Here is a 19636-nt window from a genome sequence, read left to right on the forward strand (position 1 = left end):
TGTGAATCCTACAGTGGCTCCAAATAATTAGCCAGTTTCTGCTTCGCCAGCCTTCTCCCTCGTAGCCTTAATAACACAAATATAGTGAAACCTACCCCAAAGCTTGTACTTCTTCCCTGTGATAGAAAAGAAGATGCTCTGTCACAGAAAAGAAAGAAAGATTATCAGCAACCTGCAGGTGACTGACTGTTAAAAATAAAAGCACAAGAATTTTATATTCTTCTAGGCAGAAACAAGCTGCTGGTCCATTTTATAGAAGTATCAGTGGTTTGTGTTAAAAGCAAGGACTAATAGAACAATGAAAGCATACCATTTCATAAATAAAAAATGTGTCAGACAGAGAACAAAACAAACAGTTCACAGATCTTAATAAACTTATTTTGTTCTCTTGGTGTTATCTCGCTGTACGACAGTATGTAATTATCGATGTCTGACTCAGTGGCTCAGAGATAAACATGGTTGAGTTCTCACGATAATGAAATCCAATAATCTCCTTCTCAGTGAAAGATAAAGAAGAGGGGCCGATGGACTCAGAAGCCCGGCCCATGAAGGATGAGACTTTTGGAGAGTACAGGTTTGTCATCTGAATGCACAACATCTTTTTCTTTCGATTATTCAAACTCCTAACACAGCCTGACTCCCTCTGCACTGTCTGCATTTCCTAACCCTTTGTGTTCGTTTCATTGTTCCTCTTCTTCCTAATGCCTGCCCCTGCTATGCAGATCCCTGGAAAGGTATGCTGTGATGTGATGTGACATGCTATCCCAAACCCACTTACTAATTATCCCATGCCAATGCCTCACTTCCTTGTAATATTTAACAGAAATTTTTTTCAGCTATTTATTTGCTTATCATTTTCTCCAGTGATCATTAAACATTAGAAAACTGGGCAAAAAGAACCATTATGTTATCCTTTAAATTAAAATCTTTCTAAAATATTGTTTTTTTGACCAAAACAGGTGGCAGATACCTTAAAAATAATTATTAAAGTAAAATGTTAATTCAGCTTGCTTGAAAAAGAAAAAAGGGATTTGATTTGTTAGAAGCCATTAAAAAGAACTTCTTGAACCTGCGCTCTTTCTTTCTCTAGTGACCTCGAGGAGAAGCGCACCGCAAGCCAGCCGTCCCTGTGTGAGGAGAGCAAGCTGTGCAGTGAAGACAACCTGGACTTCAATGGCAGCAGTGCTATCACCACAGAGCTCAACCTGGACGAGTCATTGGTCAGCCAGTTCAGCCGACCCAGTGAGGGTCCAGAGGCAATCAATGGCATGCCAGACAGCTCTCTGCTTAACCCCGCCACTGTGTCCCCAGGCACCAACGGCATGCCCAACTCCGTCACCATTCTCGATTAATCCCTCCAGATGAGGGCCATCAGACCAAAACACATCAACAACATACACCCCTGTTCCCTACTGACTTGCTGATCTGTAGTTTATGACTAATACACAATCAATATGTTGACTTTTCAGATGCACCTGGCAGTCATCTGATGGACTGGACTATTTTGACCAAAGGAGAGTCCTAAGTAGTGGACAATGTGATACAAGTCTGACCGACCTGAAGATGTCCTTGACACTACCCTCCCCCCTAACCTTCTTTATCCATTGTTTTCAACACATCTTAACTAACATTAATTTCACTCCCACGCAGATGACTCTATGGAAAGATAAAGATAGAATGTTGTAGAGTTAGAAACATCACAGGGATGGCAGGTGTGCTCCTATAGAGATGCAGAGTAGTGCTTTGAGAGAGGATGATTATGACAGAGCTGGAATTGGAGAATCAGACAGCATATGCTGCTGTAAAATGTCTTGAATCTTTAGTATTTATTATGCCTTATATTGTTTCGCACGATTTGTACGTCTTATGCCATATGATGTGCCACTGACATTTTTTTAAGTTAAAGTATACCATTTTTACGTTTTAAAAACATGTTTGGATACAAAACACCTTTTTGTCACCTTTTATTCATATCATTACATTTTCATATTGTTTTCTACTATATTTGAAATCTCCTTTTGACATATTTCATAGACCAAGTTGTTTGAATTAAAAGTAAGGGAAGCCAAGTTTCTTACTATAAATAACATTGGATGCATACGGGGAACTTGCTGTGAAAATGCTGAGTAGCATCTGGTGTATATAGCTGCATCTACATCTATCTATTTAGCCATAATACAGTATTATAGATATGTACATGCTCCTTATAAGTTCCTGTGCCTGCTGGGTCTGTATAGAGCACCAGATTGATGTCATTACTCTCTCGCCTTCCCACCAGAAGTGTAATGTCATTATTTGAAATGATATTGTAATTTATTGTGTCGAGACCTATGTGTAGCTTTCTGTATCTGTCTTTGTCTCTTTCTACACTGTATTAAAAAAAAACCATTGTTGTCTCTAATTAACAACCTTTTCATACCTGTCCATCTCATACTACACAAACTGAGGAGCAGTATTTATGTACATTAACAGATCAGAGAGCGGAGATTTCTCCCACGTTTTATTTTTCAGAGCTTCATCAATGCAAGATGATTTTGCAGACAGGTTTAATGAATGCAAGTTGATGTATAATAAAGGCAAGCTGTTGGTATCTTCATCAAACACAGAGAATGTATTCTTTTAAAGCTGGGCAGACATTGTATTTACATGCTACTGATTAAACAAAAACTCTGAGCTACACCAAACTGGAGACATAAGAGTGCTTATGGTTAATCCCCCCCTCCCCCTTCTCCCCTGCAGAATGTAAATATTACCCTTAAAGATCGTTTTGATGAACCTCACCATCTTTGTTATAAAAATGTGGAAAATGTGCAGGTTTGAAACCCCTCAGCTTAATTTCAAAATGTTGCAAGTTGTCCTTTTTTCTTTTTTGTACTGTTGCTATGAAATCAAACTTTTTTGACTAACGTTGAGTGAGGTTTGGCTGTTTGAAGCAAAAACTATTCCTAGATGTGGGAAAAAAAAAACTTAAAAAAAAAAAGGGAAAAATTTCACATTGTTCTGTAGATGTTTGCAAACATTTTCAAATTGAATGATATTTAAAAAATGCATTAGTGTCATTTGATAATCGTGGTAGTTCCATTACAGTGAAAGCGAAGATTATGTTGATAGTCATACCCATGACAATGTAGCGATGCATTGCAGTGCAGTGAATATCTGTGGAGTTTTGTCTGATGCTGTTATGGCAGGAAGAGATGCAGTGAGGCGGTTTGCGCATACCACAGAGAGTATCTTTATGCAACGTCGCTGCCTCAGTTCTCCCTCTTCAAATAAAAGCTTGACACTGGCCAAACATCACCTGACAGTCCCTGAGATAGAGTGCGGGATGTCTAAAAAGGCTAGTGCCACTGAAGGAGGTGTGTGTACACTCCTTGTTGTTGGTTCAGACACACTCAGGACAAACAAAGCTTTTAAAAACAATCTATTTTCATACAGGAGCGATGAATGACACAAATGATGCCAATGTTCGAACTTGAATATCTGCTGCCAAACACCTGTGTTTGTCAGTGTTGAGGACAAATGTTAGCTTTGAATGAGGGAATGAGAGTACACATACACAGATACTCACTCGACTGCAGCTCCCGCTCTGTGCTTTTCATGAGTTGAGAGGAAAGCTGGCCTTTGCTTTTCCACAGTTATTTACCATTTTATAAAGTTAAAGGATGAAAAAAAAAACATCTAAAAAATGAATTGGTTTATTTCCAGGAGCATTTTCAAACAACAACAAACAATACATGTCTGAGTGGGGAGGGGAAGGGGAGGAGGGTTAGGGAGTGTGTGTCACTGCTTGGGTGTAGCTGTGCCTCTTTGTGGTATTTGGGATGAAAATAAAGACAATGGGATGTATCGAAATGTATCACAACACATGTGACCAACCTGTGATTGGTGGACTTCAACGACAACTGGGGCCAAAACTATAATTGTAACTGCATTTTGAATCGACACATGTACCTGGATATATGACTGAAAATAAAGAACCTGGAACAACTGCATCAATAAAGGGTCCTTCTTTCAAGCTGCTGAGATCAATGTCTGCATGTGTGTCACCTGAAAATAAGCAGCAGGTATTGATTACTCAGGAATCAATTCACATTGAGCTGAAAGACCAATTTTATTAGCACATTGTCACAAGCCTGCATGAGGTGAGTGTTGGTCAGCGGGAGCTCGTGTTGAATTGATGAAAGTAATCCTTGGTGGGTTTGTTGGTGTACAGCTTCTTGTTCAGGTACTCCTGACTAAGACACAAATACACACAAACAGAAACACGGTGAGAAACTGTTCCCATAAAGCTCATTTACAGCTCCTGTGAGGACCTTTTAAAGACTTGTTGATGTTGGCGCCCCCTGTGGACAAAACATGATGACTTATCTCTTTGCTGATCCTGTCTTTTAACTACCCAACAGCAAGGTCGACAGGCATATAAAGAAACAATGTAGAAATATCAACATTTACTCAAGATGACTCGTTTGCTTTTGTCGGGGGACAGCAGAATTCAAATCTGTTTACAGAAGCTATAAAGCCACATTTTAAATTACACTAGTTCATCATCCACACCCAAACATATTTGCTTACTCCAGCCAGAGTGTATGTATGTGTGTGTGTGCAGTGCTTACTGTTCCCGCTGCTCTCTGGCCAGCTGCATGTTGTGGAGATCTGTCTGAATCCTCTTTTCTCTCCTCAGCTGCGCCACTCTCCTCTCCTCCTCCTCCGCTTGTCTCGACAGCTTTAGGAGCTGCATTTGCCAAGCTACACTCTGGGCCTTCTCAGCATCATGTTGTCTCTGATAGTGACCAAAATGTTGCAAATCAAGTCTAAGATGTTCAAATTGTAATGAGTCTTCTCCCTTAGACATATGCAACCTACATAGAGCAGTTTGTCAATATATTTGTATTTATTTGTTATTTCTAAAGCGACCATGCATAATGTTAAATATACATACTGTATCTAGTAGCAAAGTCAGCCTAGAGGTAGTTTGTGTTTGCAGTACTTTGGCAAGTCAAACAACTGTTATAAAACAGCACTGAATAAACTGAACGACAACACACACGCACACACACACACACACACCACTTAGACACACAGAGCAGTACATTACAAACACGCACATTGACACTTTCTTTGTTACTGAGATCAATCATATACAATGAGTGGTTACAGAGTTGAGTCTCTTTCAACATATTTGTCAGTTTGAATTTAAACTGTAGATAGAAACACAGTTGTGATGTTATTTACTTAGTACTTTGTAAATACCTAAATGACATGGTTAATCAATTTAAAGGATATAACTATATATACTGTAACTATAAGTTCATGGAGAAAAATCCGATCCAACGTGTAAAATAAGTGTTTGTTGGTTGTGGGATGTTTTAAACAGGCATGTCACACAGGGATTGTCTTATAGGTGAATGGCCAATCTTAAAAGTGCATTGAAGATTTTTGGAGGCTTGTGTTATTTTTCTTTAAGTTTATCATCAATCTCCAATTCAATTTAAGTGATAGTCAATGAAAAGCTTATGACAGCTTTGAAGCATTTATTTTAGAACGGCAAAACTAAACAGAAAATTGAGGCAGAGGAAAATGTAATCACTCATTCTGCACTATAAATATATTTGTAGACTGTCTCCAGTACCTGTTTTTCCACACGCTGTTCCTCTCTCTCCCTGTGGATTACACTCAGCTGCTCAGGTGTCATCCCCTTCCACTTGTCAACCAGAACTCGGCCTGGCCTCCCTTCGGCCACCTCCCTCTCAGCTGCCTCGGCACACTCTGTCATCATGTCTGATGTCAGCGTGTGGGATACCTCGGCCAGACTCTCATGCTCCTCTCTCCTGAGCTGCTCCTTCAGGTGTTGTCCTCGCTCTGCAGCCTATGAGGAACAGGACTTATTGAGGACTTACAACACTGACCCATGAACAGCTGATTGATCATTGCTTTCATGATTGGAACATGTGTAGTTAAAGAAATCTAACCTCTAATATGTGGTTACATCTAACAGGGAGTGAGCCTTATGCTGAGTGTCCTCCTGGGGTTTCTACTCAGTCTTGTGTGTTCACTTGTGCATTGTGCATATAAACAGTATCAGAGAAACCACATAATTGCCATGAAAGCTACCACAACTTGAAGGATTTATCATGATCTATCCCTATGGAGGATTCAGTGTGTTCAGGCAAATGAGTAGGGAGAGCTAAATTGGGGCTTTTTAAAAACAGACAAGGCCCACGCATACATCAAAGCAGTTTAACCATCCATGTTGTTTGGTACCCGTTAATATTCTGGCCGTCGCCCTGCAGCAAGTGTGTGTATGCATCACTTAACATTTTCAATTAGTAATTTTAATTTCAAAAACCCACCTGAGAACACCATGTCAGGGCTCAAATCCCTGTGGATTTTGCTTTGAGCATTGACATCAGCGAATGGAGTGTTTGTGCATGTGTGTGTGAGCTTGTGTGTACTGCACCAGAGTTTTATTGTAGTTGTCGAGGGCAACGCGTGCAGCTTTCCTACACTCTTCCTCCTGTGTGTGTAGCTGAAACCCCCTCAGGTCCTGATACAGCAGCTCTTTGGTCACAAGTGTTTCTGCGACACACACACACACACACACCCACCCACACACACAAACAAGTTGGAAATCACCCACTGTGTGTTTTTCACACCTGCATAAGTCATAATGCATTGCATAGAGGACTTTAGCGACACACTAACACACGCATAAAAGCTCTCCAGGATGAGCATCCATCAATGACACCTGGCAGTAAAGGCTGTGCGTAGGAGTATGTGATTGTTTGTGCAGGGAAGCATGAAGTGTATGTGTCATTTACTTGCGGCTATAGTGTATAGCATGTTAGCTCATCATGGATTACATTATTTGTGTGTTCCTGTGTGTGTGTGTGTGTGTGTGTGTGTGTGTGTGCACATTTTCTCCTTTAACCTCTGTGCTTCTCTCCCATGCGCCTTCTCTCATTATCTTCCTTCTGTGCTTGCAGGTCTTTTTCTGTCTTTCTTATTTGTTCTTTCCTCCTTTCCTCCTCTCCAACATCCTCACCCTGTACATGAAATAAGAACACAGTGGCAACGTGATTATTTATGTAACCTTTGCATCCTGCTCCACTTGTCTTTGAAGCATACTTACCTGTCCATTTGATCCTACCTGAAAGATCTGCATGCTGGCAGGCCCCAGCTCAGCCTCTGGAATAGTGATCCTGAATGCCCCCTTCAGGCCACACTTGAAATCAGCATCGCAGGAGTCCTCCACATGTGGTTGAGTGGCCCAATACTTGGTTAGATCAGTGTGCAAAGCTGCTCGCTTCTCTTTTTCATCAACTTCTTGTTGCAGCAGTGCTTCATCATGAATCTTTCTCAGCGCATCTGCAAAAAAACACAATAAAACAACAAAGTTCTGTTGTTGATCATGCTCTAACTTGATCTCAGAAATTAAGACTATATTCTTGAATGACAATTTCCTTTGGGTAATAAAAGTTATGATTTATATGATGTTTTCTGACCCCTCCCTGGCTGTCCTCAATTTACCGAAGGCTTTGTCTCGTTGCATCTCCATGTTCTGCTGGTGTTTTTTCTCCTGGACCTGTTGGTTGAGAGCTCCAACATCAATGCCCAACACACGGAGCCGGGTGTTATAGATCCGGGCTTTGCGTTCTATTTCTGCAGACCTTCTCCTTTCCACAGCCTTTGACTGCTCTATAGGTAAATCCACTTTGTACATTTTCTCAGCTTCAGAATGATCCTGATGAAAGGCAAAGGAGCAGTGCAAAGCTTTGTATGACTGATATCATCTCGAAAGTAATTTCCATAAACAAGCTGACATACATTGATCTTAAAACAGATATGATGATTATTATTAGCTATTTTCAGGCCTGACACCCATAGCACCAATGTTTGGAAGAACCATAGACTAGGCCATATTGAAATTGTATTAAAAGCAATCCTAAATGCTCTGTGTATAGATAGTAAGAATGACACTTACCTCAGATCTTACAGAGGAGACGAATTTTTTGTAATTACATTGGGGACTAGTAGGCTAGGCTACCTGTAACACCTAAATGAACGAAGCTGTGTGACTTCTGTTATGTTTGGATGCACTCAATAGTAACCATGGTAACATATCTATTTCCTGCATCAACAATTCCGCAATAAACACAATCACGTATGGGCCCTTGTACAAAAGTTGAGTCACTTTTCTCATTAGTTTGGTCAAACGTTGTTTAAAAAAATATATTGATGGAATAAGGGCCCATGATCATAGCTGGCCATAATCCTCTGGTCGCAACGCATCTCGCGATAAACCACGAGGTTTGGTGGCTCGCGCGCTCGATGGTTTTCCTGTTGGATTGTAAAATGGCGCATTGTTGTCACAACTGCATCGCGCCTGTCTGAACAGATTATGAAGCCGTTTCGATAAATATTGAACACTTGCACTTAATAATATGATTCGTGCATGGACTAGAAATAGATTGAACGTCGAGGTTCGTTCATTCGCGTGCATGCTTCGTCGTTGAGACAGGGTTTCGGCTAAACTTTGGGTGTTAGCATTTGCTAGCTAACATTTTACAGTCTTGCATCTTTTCTTAAGAACAGCGGCACATCTGTTGCAAAGATGGGGTATTTAAAACTTATAGAGATCGAAAACTTTAAGTCTTATAAAGGAAGACAGATCATTGGACCCTTTCACAAGTTTACAGCGATCATCGGACCTAATGGATCTGGTATGTTATGATGACTACTCGCGGCTAACGCAGAATGCCTGCTAGCACTGGCTAACAGAAAACAGTCTTTTAAATGACTTCTTCCTACAAACATCATGCATGATCGTCTGGTTGAACATTGGCCCTGCTACCTTCCTCGCAGCATGAATATTTGACTGATATACATTTTTTTTTTTTTATTCTATGTGTTTTTAAAGATTGGCCATAACTTAAAAATATCTTGTGTGCAAACGATATCCATCTTTTATTGTGTACTTACCCAAACATCTGTTGTCCGTATTTTCCAGTATCAAAGTTTCTTTTATCAAGTCGTCTTAGATAAACGCAGGCACAGAGCATAAACTTCAAATGAGCCAAGTAATGTTATAAATGACTGACTACTACAAGCGGTATATTTAATTAGCAGTTAATTAATTTTCATTTTAGGTACTTGTATTGTGCTTTCATGCGTGATGTGTTTCGTGTTTTTGTAGGAAAGTCCAACCTTATGGACGCCATCAGCTTCGTGTTGGCAGAGAAAACCAGCAACTTGCGCGTGAAGACTCTGAAGGATCTGATCCATGGAGCACCTGTAGGGAAGCCAGCTGCCAACAGAGCCTTTGTCAGTATGGTATACCAGGAAGACAACGGAGAGGAGCGCAACTTCACAAGGGTCATCATCGGTATGAACCGTCATTATCAGTGCTGGTAGAATCAATGATTTAATGTCTTCTCCTGTGTGAATGACAAATATCAACTTTTTAACCTCGTACCGTTTCCATGGCAACCAGATGTGAATGTTCATGAAGTGCTTTACAGCTGAAAGAATGCATTAAAAACATATGCAACACATCATTGGTTAAACACTCTCATTTCCAGTATATCATAGCCATCGGCCCCTTGTGACTGCTTTGAGGAACGTTATCTTTGTTATAACAGTATCATCAACTTGTCAGCCAAACATTTTATCATGTAAAGAAATGATTGTTATTATAAATGTGAAATGAAACTACGATGCAGCCATCTTTTTTCTAACTTCTTACAGCATTTGAGTTTTGTGTGTGTGACTGAGAGACACTTTGTTGGCACATCCTAGATGAAGTCTGTGTATTAATGTTGTAATATGTAATGACACTGAACCTTTACTGTGCATCTGGCGTGTGCATTAGGTTCCTCCTCTGAGTACCGCATCAACAGCAAGGTGGTGAGCTTGCCTGAATACAGTGAAGAACTGGAAAAACTCGGTATTCTGATAAAGGCGAGGAACTTCCTGGTCTTCCAGGTGAGAGTACAGTCCAATATCTTTCTAAGACAAATGTATATATTTGTGTTTTTCACATTGCTTCTGTGCATACCTGAGAAAGCTGTTCAGTGATCTATGTCCAGTCATCCTCTGTGGTGTTTGTCATGAATACTGATTCTGATTACAGTTTTAGATGAACATTTGGCACACTTTTTGAATTCTGTATTTTGTATTAAATAATCAAATGTATGATGACAAACAGGTGTGGAGATTATGGACTGAATATAGCCTTAAAGTGCATCCACTGGATATTACAGTTTAAATGGGTCTGAAACAATCAGAGCGATGGTCAAAATGTATCAAATATCCAGTATTTATTGAATTTCTGGTAACATGGTGCTACCAGTGGTTTTCATGTTCTCTTATATTGGCTCTCTCCTTCTCCAGGGAGCTGTGGAGTCTATTGCCATGAAAAACCCCAAAGAGCGTACTGCTCTGTTCGAGGAAATCTCCCGTTCTGGAGAGCTGGCCCAGGAGTACGACCGCAGGAAGAAGGAGATGGTGAAAGCCGAGGAGGACACACAATTTAATTATCATCGGAAGAAAAACATCGCTGCTGAGCGCAAAGAAGCTAAGCAAGAAAAAGAGGAGGTAGGTACTTTGTGGTCAGTCTAAATTCAATGTCTCTGTAAATTACAAGGACCTCTATGTGTGTCCTTCAAGGTAATTCTTCATGTAACTTTTGCCCTTTGATTTGAAAGTTTTTGTATTGATGGGGAACTAAACCTGTGGTCACGGTTCGCTATTATCTTTTGCATTTAACGTCTCATATTTTGAGCTTCACACCCGTGAAGAAAGATGCAATTGCTGGTTAAATAACAGGTACCACTTCACTAAAAACAAAGAACGTTCATTATCATATCGTGTGATTTCTTCTCATTTCACCAGGCTGAACGTTACCAGCGTTTGAAAGATGAAGTGGCCAGAGCCAGTGTTCAGTTGCAGCTCTTCAAGCTCTACCACAACGAGACTGAGATCGAGAAGCTGAACAAAGAGCTGGGCCAGCGCAACAAGGAGATCGACAAGGACCGTAAGAAGATGGACCACGTGGAGGAGGAGCTGAAGGACAAGAAAAAGGAGCTGGGCAGGCTGATGAGGGAGCAGCAGACCATTGAGAAAGAAATCAAGTAAGTGACAGTAAATGGATGGTAGACGATCATTCCGTCAAAGCAACTCCATTTGCAAGCCTAAAAAGTTGCTATGCTAATCATTTGACTCTGCCCGCAGAGAGAAAGACTCTGAGTTGAACCAAAAGAGGCCACAGTACATCAAGGCCAAAGAGAACACCTCACACAAGATCAAGAAGCTTGAGGCAGCGCGGAAATCGTTGCAAAATGCCCAGAAGATGTACAAGAAACGCAAGGGGGACATGGATGAGCTGGATAAAGAGATGAAGGCGGTGGAGCTGGCAAAGCAAGAGTTTGAGGAGCGTATGGAGGAGGAGGCGCAGAGCCAGGGGCAGGACCTCACTCTGGAGGAAAACCAGGTCAGATACGTCGTAGTCCGAGGTTTACAACTGATTCAGATGCAAGAATTCCTCTTGGAGTCGACAAAGCTAAAATACTCTCAACTCTCCCCGCTCAGGTGAAACAGTACCATCGTCTGAAGGAGGAGGCCAGTAAACGGGCTGCTACTTTAGCTCAGGAGCTGGAGAAGTTCAACCGCGACCAGAAGGCTGACCAGGACCGTCTTGACTTGGAGGAGAGGAAGAAAGTGGAGACAGAAGTAAATGAAATGTTGATTGCATGTTTTCCTGTGCCAGAATGCACGGGAGTAGCTCAGTCCATGGGGACTTGGGTTGGAAACCGGCGGGTCGCTAGTTGAAGTCCCTATATGGACGTTGGTCGCTAGCGAGGTGCCAGACCACTTCTCGACCACTGCTGAGGTGCCCTTGAGCAAGGCACTGAACCCCCCACCAGCTCGGGGGGCTTCCTTCATGTGCATGTGTGTGAGAAGCATGTCTCTAAAATAACAGAGTGGGAACCAGAATTTCCCCCTCAGGGATGAATAAAGTATATCAAATAATAAAGAAAACACACATTTATTCTTGATGATTAGAATGCATACTACCTTATATTTATATCTGTGTCCAGGCCAAAATCAAACAGAAGATCCGTGAAATTGAAGAAAACCAGAAACGCATTGAAAAATTAGAGGATTACATCACCACCAGCAGGTAGGCTCCTCTGATCCTGTCGTAGTGACTCCAAAGGAAATCATTATTGAATCCATAGAGGCTCCACTATACTCATTCATTCACTCTTGTTTCTTCTGTTACCCCTCAGGCAGTCGCTCGATGAGCAGAAACGCATGGAGGAGGAGCTCACCGAGGAGGTGGAGATGGCCAAGAGGAGAATAGATGAGATTAACACAGAGCTTAACCAGGTACGCTGTGCTCGTGACTTCAAACGGTGTCATCTTAGCTGACTGTTTCATGATTTCTGAAGGGTTGGATTCCCTGAAGACTTTCACTGTGTCTTCTGTCACTGTAGGTGAGATGGGAAGCTGCATGTTTAGTTAACCTGTGGAGTGAAAGAGAGCAGAGAAAACCAAACTTCTGTTTAAGAATTTATAGAGATGTCTTTCTGTTTTTTTTTTATATGAGGGAAAAGCACATGTGTGACTGGTCATGTAAATCACGAGCAAACGTTTTCTGAACTGAGTTAGTGAGACCACTGTTTGACGAGTCAAGATGTCAGCTGGGGGAAGTCTTTGATTGAATTGTTTTGTATTTTGGCTGTAGGTGATGGAGCAGCTGGGAGACGCCAGGATCGACAGGCAGGAGAACAGTCGCCAGCAGCGCAAGGCGGAGATCATGGAGAGTATCAAAAGACTCTACCCCGGCTCTGTGGTACGCTGACTGTGACAACATTCACAATAATATGATTAAAATGGATATGCTTGATGACTGCGGTTTTATTCTTCCCCTCTTCACACGTTTGTAAACGTTTTGTTCTTTTGTGTCTCCAGTATGGCCGCCTAATCGACCTGTGCCAGCCCACTCAGAAGAAGTATCAGATTGCTGTGACCAAAGTGCTGGGCAAAAACATGGACGCCATCATCGTTGACTCGGAGAAGACTGGAAGAGATTGTATTCAATACATCAAGGAGCAGAGAGGAGAGCCTGAGACCTTCCTTCCTCTCGACTACCTCGAGGTAAAGACCAGAGAATCCTCCAGAATATTCAGGTCCTGTTTAGAATCTTCAGTTATCAAGCGTCAGATCTTAATGAATCCGCACTTTGTTAAATGAGAAAGCAGGAAGATTTATTTAGCCTTAAAGCGTCATTTATCACCCTGACACTGCTGATGCACATGCACCTCATTTGTATGAATTCATCTCTGAGCTTCTAATTAAATGTCTGCTCATCGCTTGTAATCACAGTTTTTAATTTATTTTTTTTAGACTGATATCTTTAGGTTATTAATTCATGTTCAATATCAGCCACGAGCTCTCCGGCTGTAAATGGCCCAGATAAATAATAACTTAATGTACATTTTAAAGAGCTTTGTTACCCCACCTCACATGCTGGACTTGATTCAAAACAGCATGCTGAGTCACAGGCTGATCTCCCCCAGGTGCAGCATTGAACGTTACTGAACGTCCTTTCTCCTTTTAAACTCAATGTGCTCATTTTATATAAATACCGTTTTTCATTGAACTCTTTTTTTTTTTTTCGCAACATTTTCAAACCCAACTTTGCACACAGTTAATGAAATGAAGTGAACATTTAAAACTCATTTGAGGGATGTTGATGTCTTGTTTTTATGTGCCTACTTTTTCTTATGTCCAAAGCTTTTATGTGATGTCTTGACTGTGACCATAGCTGCTGTGACAGGGTCATTTCCTGCGTGGGATTAATAATGTATCCAGTGTATCTTTTAAAATATCTCAATGTTTTCTCTTGTCTCTTCAAGGTGAAACCAACAGATGAGAAACTGCGAGAGCTGAGAGGAGCCAAACTGGTGATTGATGTGATCCGCTATGAGCCTCCTCACATCAAGAAAGCCCTCCAGTACGCTTGTGGCAACGCTCTGGTCTGTGACAATGTCGAGGACGCCCGAAGGATTGCTTTCGGGGGACCTTACAGACACAAGGTGCTGCATTTCACATAGGTCACCAACTCAGTTATCCCCACGTGTTGCGATTTAGATGTGATTGATGTAACCTTTTTTTTTTTTTCTGCCTCTTTGTCCAGACGGTCGCCTTGGATGGCACTCTGTTCCAGAAATCTGGAGTCATCTCTGGAGGAGCCAGCGACCTGAAGGCCAAGGCCCGGCGCTGGGACGAGAAGGCGGTGGACAAGCTGAAAGAAAAGAAAGAAAAGCTCACAGAAGAGCTCAAGGTAACTTAACTACAGCAAAGATGTTCTTGAGTCAGTTATCAGGAGAACCCAAAGGTATTTATTTCATCAGTGTGAAGAATTAGCTTTGAAAGTGTTAGTTGGAATGCAGTTGATACTTCAAAGGAAGTAAACCAAACAAAACCAAGTACAAGAAAACAAAATGAAGAAAATACATGTTTAGATGTGTGTGGGAGAGGTAGGATGTCAAAGAGGAGTGTGATGGAACGTCATCTAAAGCATGTGAATACAACTATTCACCCCATGTTTTCTTTGTAGGAGCAAATGAAGGCCAAGAGGAAGGAGGCAGAGCTGCGTCAGGTGCAGTCTCAGGCCCACGGTCTGCAGATGAGACTCAAGTACTCCCAGAGTGATCTGGAACAGACCAAAACCCGCCACCTCTCGCTCAACATGCAGGTACAGTGAGCGGCTGGCGGCTCAGTATTTACCTGGTTTGCCAAATGTGACTGTTGCATTCACACATGTTTCATCTGTGTCATCCAGGAGAAATCTAAGCTGGAGAGTGAACTGGCTAACTTTGGCCCTCGCATCAACGACATCAAGAGAATCATCCAGTCCCGTGAAAGGGAGATCACTGACCTGCGAGATCGCATGAACCTGGTGAGAGAGACGAAGAGTGAGCTCCATGTTGAAGCCTTTAAATCAATAGAAGGCATTGTACACATTTTTGATATAATATGTTGTGTTTTTTCAGGTGGAGGATGAGGTCTTTATTGAGTTCTGTAAGGAGATTGGAGTGAGGAACATCCGAGAGTTCGAGGAGGAGAAGGTGAAGAGACAGAACGAGATCGCAAAGAAGCGGTACGTTTTTAGTTTTTTTTAATGCACAAGTTTGTTTTATAATACTGATATAACCGTTAATATAACCTGTCATACATGATTTAACTTCAGCCTGGAGTTTGAGACCCAGAAGACCCGTCTGGGTATCCAGGTAGACTATGAAAAGAATCAGCTGAAGGAAGACCAAGAGAAAGTCATGATGTGGGAGCAGACAGTGAAGAAGGACGAGGCTGAAATCGAGCGACTCAAGAAGGTGAAAACTTGATCTGAAATGTCACCGTCCCCATTTCCTCAACACGGAAACTTATTAACTTCTCTGTTCTCAAATTGAATTTGGATTTCAATCTTTTTGACACCCCTCTTTCGTTCCTGCAGGAGGAGCACAGACACATGAAGATCATTGATGAGACGATGGCCCAACTGCAGGACCTAAAGAACCAGCACCTCACCAAGAAATCAGAAGTCAATGATAAGAACCATGACATGGAGGAGATTCGCAAAAAACTGGGCGGAGCCAACAAGTCAGTGTTCACAAACCTAAAAATTCAGGTTTATGTACATTTGTCGTGGATGTGACTCTGACCCTCTAGACTTATTTATCCATGAATGTGTTTTCTATACTGTACATAGATTTTTTTTGATCATAGTTCAGATATTTTGTAGTTTATATTCTGACTGATGTTGCTAAAAAAGTTTTGTTGTTTACAGTTAAGACTGCTTAACTTGTGGATGATCTATCCTCGATCTGTAGCGTCCACATTTTCGTCCTTTCACAGCCAAAATATATTCTCTTTGATTAAGAAGCCTGTAATTCAGTGAAATTCAAAAAAACGTTATTTGTCACCGGCGGACAATTCAAAGGCACACAGAGCAATAAATAAACGACAGTGCAGCAATACTAAAATGTAACCAAAGGGAAAGTATCAACAAAAGGATAAAGTGTCAAAAAGTAAGTACAAATTTAATTATGTGGACAGTGCTAAAGATGTAAACAGAACTATAGTGCTTTAAATAGGAAATAAATATATACATATCAAGCTATGCGCATGTAGGCAGATAGTATGTAATAAAGTGATAGTGGTGCATGGCAGATAATAGAACAACAGACTAAATATATACTCGATGTTATGTTAATGTTTTTTCTTGTCTTCCAGGGAGTTGACTCAGCTCCAGAAGGAGGTGACAGCCATCGAGACAAAGCTGGAGCAGAAGCGAAGCGACCGTCACAACTTGCTGCAAGCCTGCAAAATGCAGGACATCAGGTTGCCTCTTCGTTCTGGAACTATGGATGATATCAGCCAGGGGGAGGTGTGCAAAAAGCATGTTCATATACAGGCTCTAACTTGAATACCAACAGGACTGGAACAATGACTAATATCGTTGAGTTTTGCTCTTTAGGGCAGCTCTCAGACAGATGAGTCGAGCAGCCAGAGGACGTCCAGCAGTGTTCTCGCTAAAGAAGCTCTTATAGAGATCGACTACAGCAACCTGTCTGAAGACCTCAAGGTACACTACTTCATCTCCTTGCTTTACACCCTTGATCGATTGAAATTCTGCGTAACTGTTTTAACATGAGAAAATAATTGCTGCAAAGATTAGGCTTTTACATGAAATATTAAGAAGCTAACATAAATGGACAAGTATCTTACTTCCTGTTCGACTTTCCACAGGATGCACTGTCTGAGGAGGAGATCAAAGCGGAGACCAACACTCTGCAGCAGCGTCTGAACGAGCAGCAGAGTATCCTACAAAGAATTAGTGCACCCAACATGAAAGCCATGGAGAAGCTGGAGAGTGTCAGAGACAAGTTCCAGGAGACGAGCGATGGTACGATGGCAGGATAATGTTGGAAGCCTCAGTTTGACAGACCTTCTCAGGAGTTCTCATCTTACCTTTTCTTTTCTTACTTAAAAAAAACCAATACTTTTTTTTTTTCCTTCCCAGAGTTTGAGGCCGCTCGCAAGAGAGCAAAGAAGGCCAAACAAGCCTTTGAGCAGATCAAGAAGGAACGTTTTGATCGTTTCAATAACTGTTTTGAGTCTGTTGCAACAAACATCGATGAAATCTACAAAGCGCTCTCACGCAACAGCAGTGCTCAGGTATGCCACTTTTTTGTTACTCCGACCAAAATAGATGTGACGCTACAGACAGGATAGACGTCAATGTCTACCATGGGACGGCAGGTTTCCTGTTTTGTTTTGTTTTGTTTTGTTTTGTTTTGTTTTTTTGTCAAATATTTTTATTGATTTTTTTTCCTTGGGATGGGTACAGAATATACAAAAATACTCCAGATGTGCAACAGTATAATCCCACAAGTGCATCAACGGTAACAGTGGAGCATAATCATAAAATAACAAACCAAAGTGCATTAAGGGCAGTGCCCCTTCCCTTGAAACAACCCATTCACTCAAGCCATTCACACCACAACGACAAGGAGGACAAGACAGTCAGAAGTCAGAAAATATAAACAAGTGGAATAGTGCAACAGAATACTTAGGGGGGAAATAAAAAGGGGGGGCGGGGGGGAACTAAACAAGCTCAGAAGTTCATTGTTTTTCAACTTCAATGTGCAAGGTATCTATATGAAGTATAAACGGCTGCCAGGTTCCAGATTTCCTGTACCTTTAATGGCTTGTCTGTCTATGTGTCAGGCTTTCCTTGGTCCTGAGAACCCAGAAGAGCCGTATCTGGACGGCATCAACTATAACTGTGTGGCTCCAGGGAAGAGATTCAGACCAATGGACAACTTGTCTGGAGGAGAGAAGACTGTTGCTGCCCTCGCTCTGCTCTTTGCTATTCACAGGTGAAACAACACAACAGTACAGAGTCTAAAAAGCTGGATTAAAGAAAGGCGGGACTGTTTAACTTTAATGATGTATTTTTTATTATTATTCTTATTTAGCTACAAACCCGCCCCCTTCTTTGTTCTGGATGAGATTGACGCCGCTCTGGACAACACTAACATCGGCAAGGTCTGTCGAGAAGTCATTTTAAAGCTCATCTTCTTTCTTCTCGTGTGCCATCTCTGTGGTTTTTGAACTGCAACTTATATTTTCACTCTCTCCCCTCAAGGTTGCCAATTACATCAAAGATCAGTCGGTGCAGAACTTCCAAGCAATCGTCATCTCGCTAAAGGAGGAATTCTATACCAAGGCAGACTCGCTGATCGGTGTTTATCCTGAGGTGTGTAGGAATTCTCTGTACAAGTTTCTGTTCCAAATACAAAATAGAATGTACTGATGAAGCACCAACAAATGTATATTACAGCATGTGTGCAGGCTGTCTGAAAATCTAGCAGTTGGAATTCAGGTCTCTTCGACAAACAGCCATCAATTATTTTAGTTATATTCAGCTGAGCCGTACAATAAACTGTCATTGTAATTTGACTAAAAACAAATGTCTATAGGCCTTATGTTTCCGTCATTCTATAAACTGTATGAGCCTTCATCTAAGTCTCTTGTTTTCTAATCACTACACTTGCTGATTAATCCACTGAGCTGTAATTAAACAATCAACTTTCAAATATGGCATCGTAACACATCCTGCAGAGATCCAACAAAAAGCTGCCAATAACACCAGATCTGTCGTTCTGTCGATAAACAGTGGAATAATCTGCTGCACATGTGTTTTAATAACATTCTATTTCTCTTTCTTTACAGCAAGGAGATTGTGTCATCAGCAAAGTGTTGACCTTTGACCTCTCTCAGTATCCAGACGCCAACCCAAATCCCAACGAATAGGACGAGCACTCCCAACACTTTCACAAGTTGGAAGTTCACTGTAGTCACAGATCATGTATCAATTAGGTCCCATGTTTTATTTCTTATTGTTTTATGTTCATGTACTTTTTTTTATATTGTAGAGTAGTTAGATAGGAAGTGCTTTGTAGACAGCAACAACCAGGATGTATGTACATTTATGTAAGCCAGCCTTTTCTTCATTTGACCATACAAAGTGATTACGACAACCAAGTGACAAAGAGAGGAAATCCATCCTTTTTAACAGACTGTAGAATTTTTATCAAATTGACCTGAAACAAGTTTTTATACTGTTCGTGGCCCTCTCCTCAGTGGTGTGCTTTAAGCCTTTGCCTGTCCTCTTTTGTGTGTACTAAACATGTATTTACATTTTCTTGTTCTTTTTTTTAAAGCTTAATCAAGAAACTATGGTTCCAATATGGTGGAGACATTCCTGTCTTTGATAGTTAAATGAAACCCCTAGTCAGGCGACGCGATGAGATCATGGAGCTTTGTCAAAGAGGTCAAAGGAAGTCTGCGGAGGGAATCCAGCCCTATGAATTACAAGTCTCATGTTAGTGGAATTCTGAATCAGCTTTTGGTGTATGGAAAACTCAGTTTAGACTTTTCTGGTTGGTTGGTTTTATTGGTTGCTTTGCCTCAATAATAAAAATTGAAATATATAAGCTCCTTGATTTTGTGTTGTTTTGTCAAAATATCTTTTGTCCATACAGGTTTGTTAATCTTTTGGACT

The 19636-nt window shown here is 41.2% G+C and overlaps 3 protein-coding genes across 7 annotated transcripts in view; 2 read left to right on the top strand and 1 right to left on the bottom strand.

Moving 5' to 3' along the window:
• The window catches only part of l1cama (L1 cell adhesion molecule, paralog a), a 43515-nt gene extending 39514 nt beyond the window's left edge, over nt 1–4001 (top strand). For 3 of the 5 annotated variants that reach the window (XM_079360591.1, XM_079360592.1, XM_079360594.1), the window contains 2 exons: nt 502–574; nt 1091–4001. In XM_079360591.1, coding sequence (XP_079216717.1) covers nt 502–574; nt 1091–1352 — 335 coding nt within the window. In that variant the 3' untranslated portion in view covers nt 1353–4001. Of the gene's footprint in view, nt 1–501; nt 575–722; nt 735–1090 lie in introns of all 5 variants that reach the window. The other 2 variants (XM_079360590.1, XM_079360593.1) reach the window with 1 other exon arrangement.
• Nucleotides 4002–4092: 91 nt separating this feature from the next.
• ribc1 (RIB43A domain with coiled-coils 1) lies at nt 4093–8266 on the bottom strand. The gene is made up of 8 exons (XM_079360596.1): nt 7982–8266; nt 7528–7741; nt 7148–7365; nt 6929–7043; nt 6458–6576; nt 5630–5866; nt 4614–4780; nt 4093–4235 (listed from the first exon to the last, which is right to left on the bottom strand). Exons 2-8 carry the CDS (start codon nt 7718–7720, stop codon nt 4154–4156), a joined length of 1131 nt encoding a protein of 376 aa, XP_079216722.1. The 5' UTR covers nt 7721–7741; nt 7982–8266; the 3' UTR covers nt 4093–4153.
• A 66-nt stretch (nt 8267–8332) lies between these two features.
• Nucleotides 8333–19568, top strand: smc1a (structural maintenance of chromosomes 1A). The gene is made up of 26 exons (XM_079360595.1): nt 8333–8720; nt 9194–9382; nt 9869–9981; nt 10390–10593; nt 10891–11129; nt 11230–11488; nt 11587–11727; nt 12096–12178; nt 12288–12387; nt 12746–12853; nt 12973–13158; nt 13920–14099; nt 14201–14347; nt 14624–14761; nt 14849–14965; nt 15060–15166; nt 15257–15398; nt 15521–15666; nt 16300–16453; nt 16544–16651; nt 16816–16972; nt 17090–17244; nt 17797–17948; nt 18048–18117; nt 18218–18328; nt 18805–19568. The coding sequence occupies exons 1-26, from the start codon at nt 8612–8614 to the stop codon at nt 18883–18885; spliced, it is 3696 nt and encodes a 1231-aa protein (XP_079216721.1). The 5' UTR covers nt 8333–8611; the 3' UTR covers nt 18886–19568.
• The last annotated feature ends 68 nt before the right edge of the window (nt 19569–19636 follow it).

Source organism: Symphodus melops (genome assembly GCF_947650265.1).
Source record: "Symphodus melops genome assembly, chromosome: 13".
In the NCBI taxonomy this organism is placed as follows: Eukaryota; Metazoa; Chordata; class Actinopteri; order Labriformes; family Labridae; genus Symphodus; species Symphodus melops.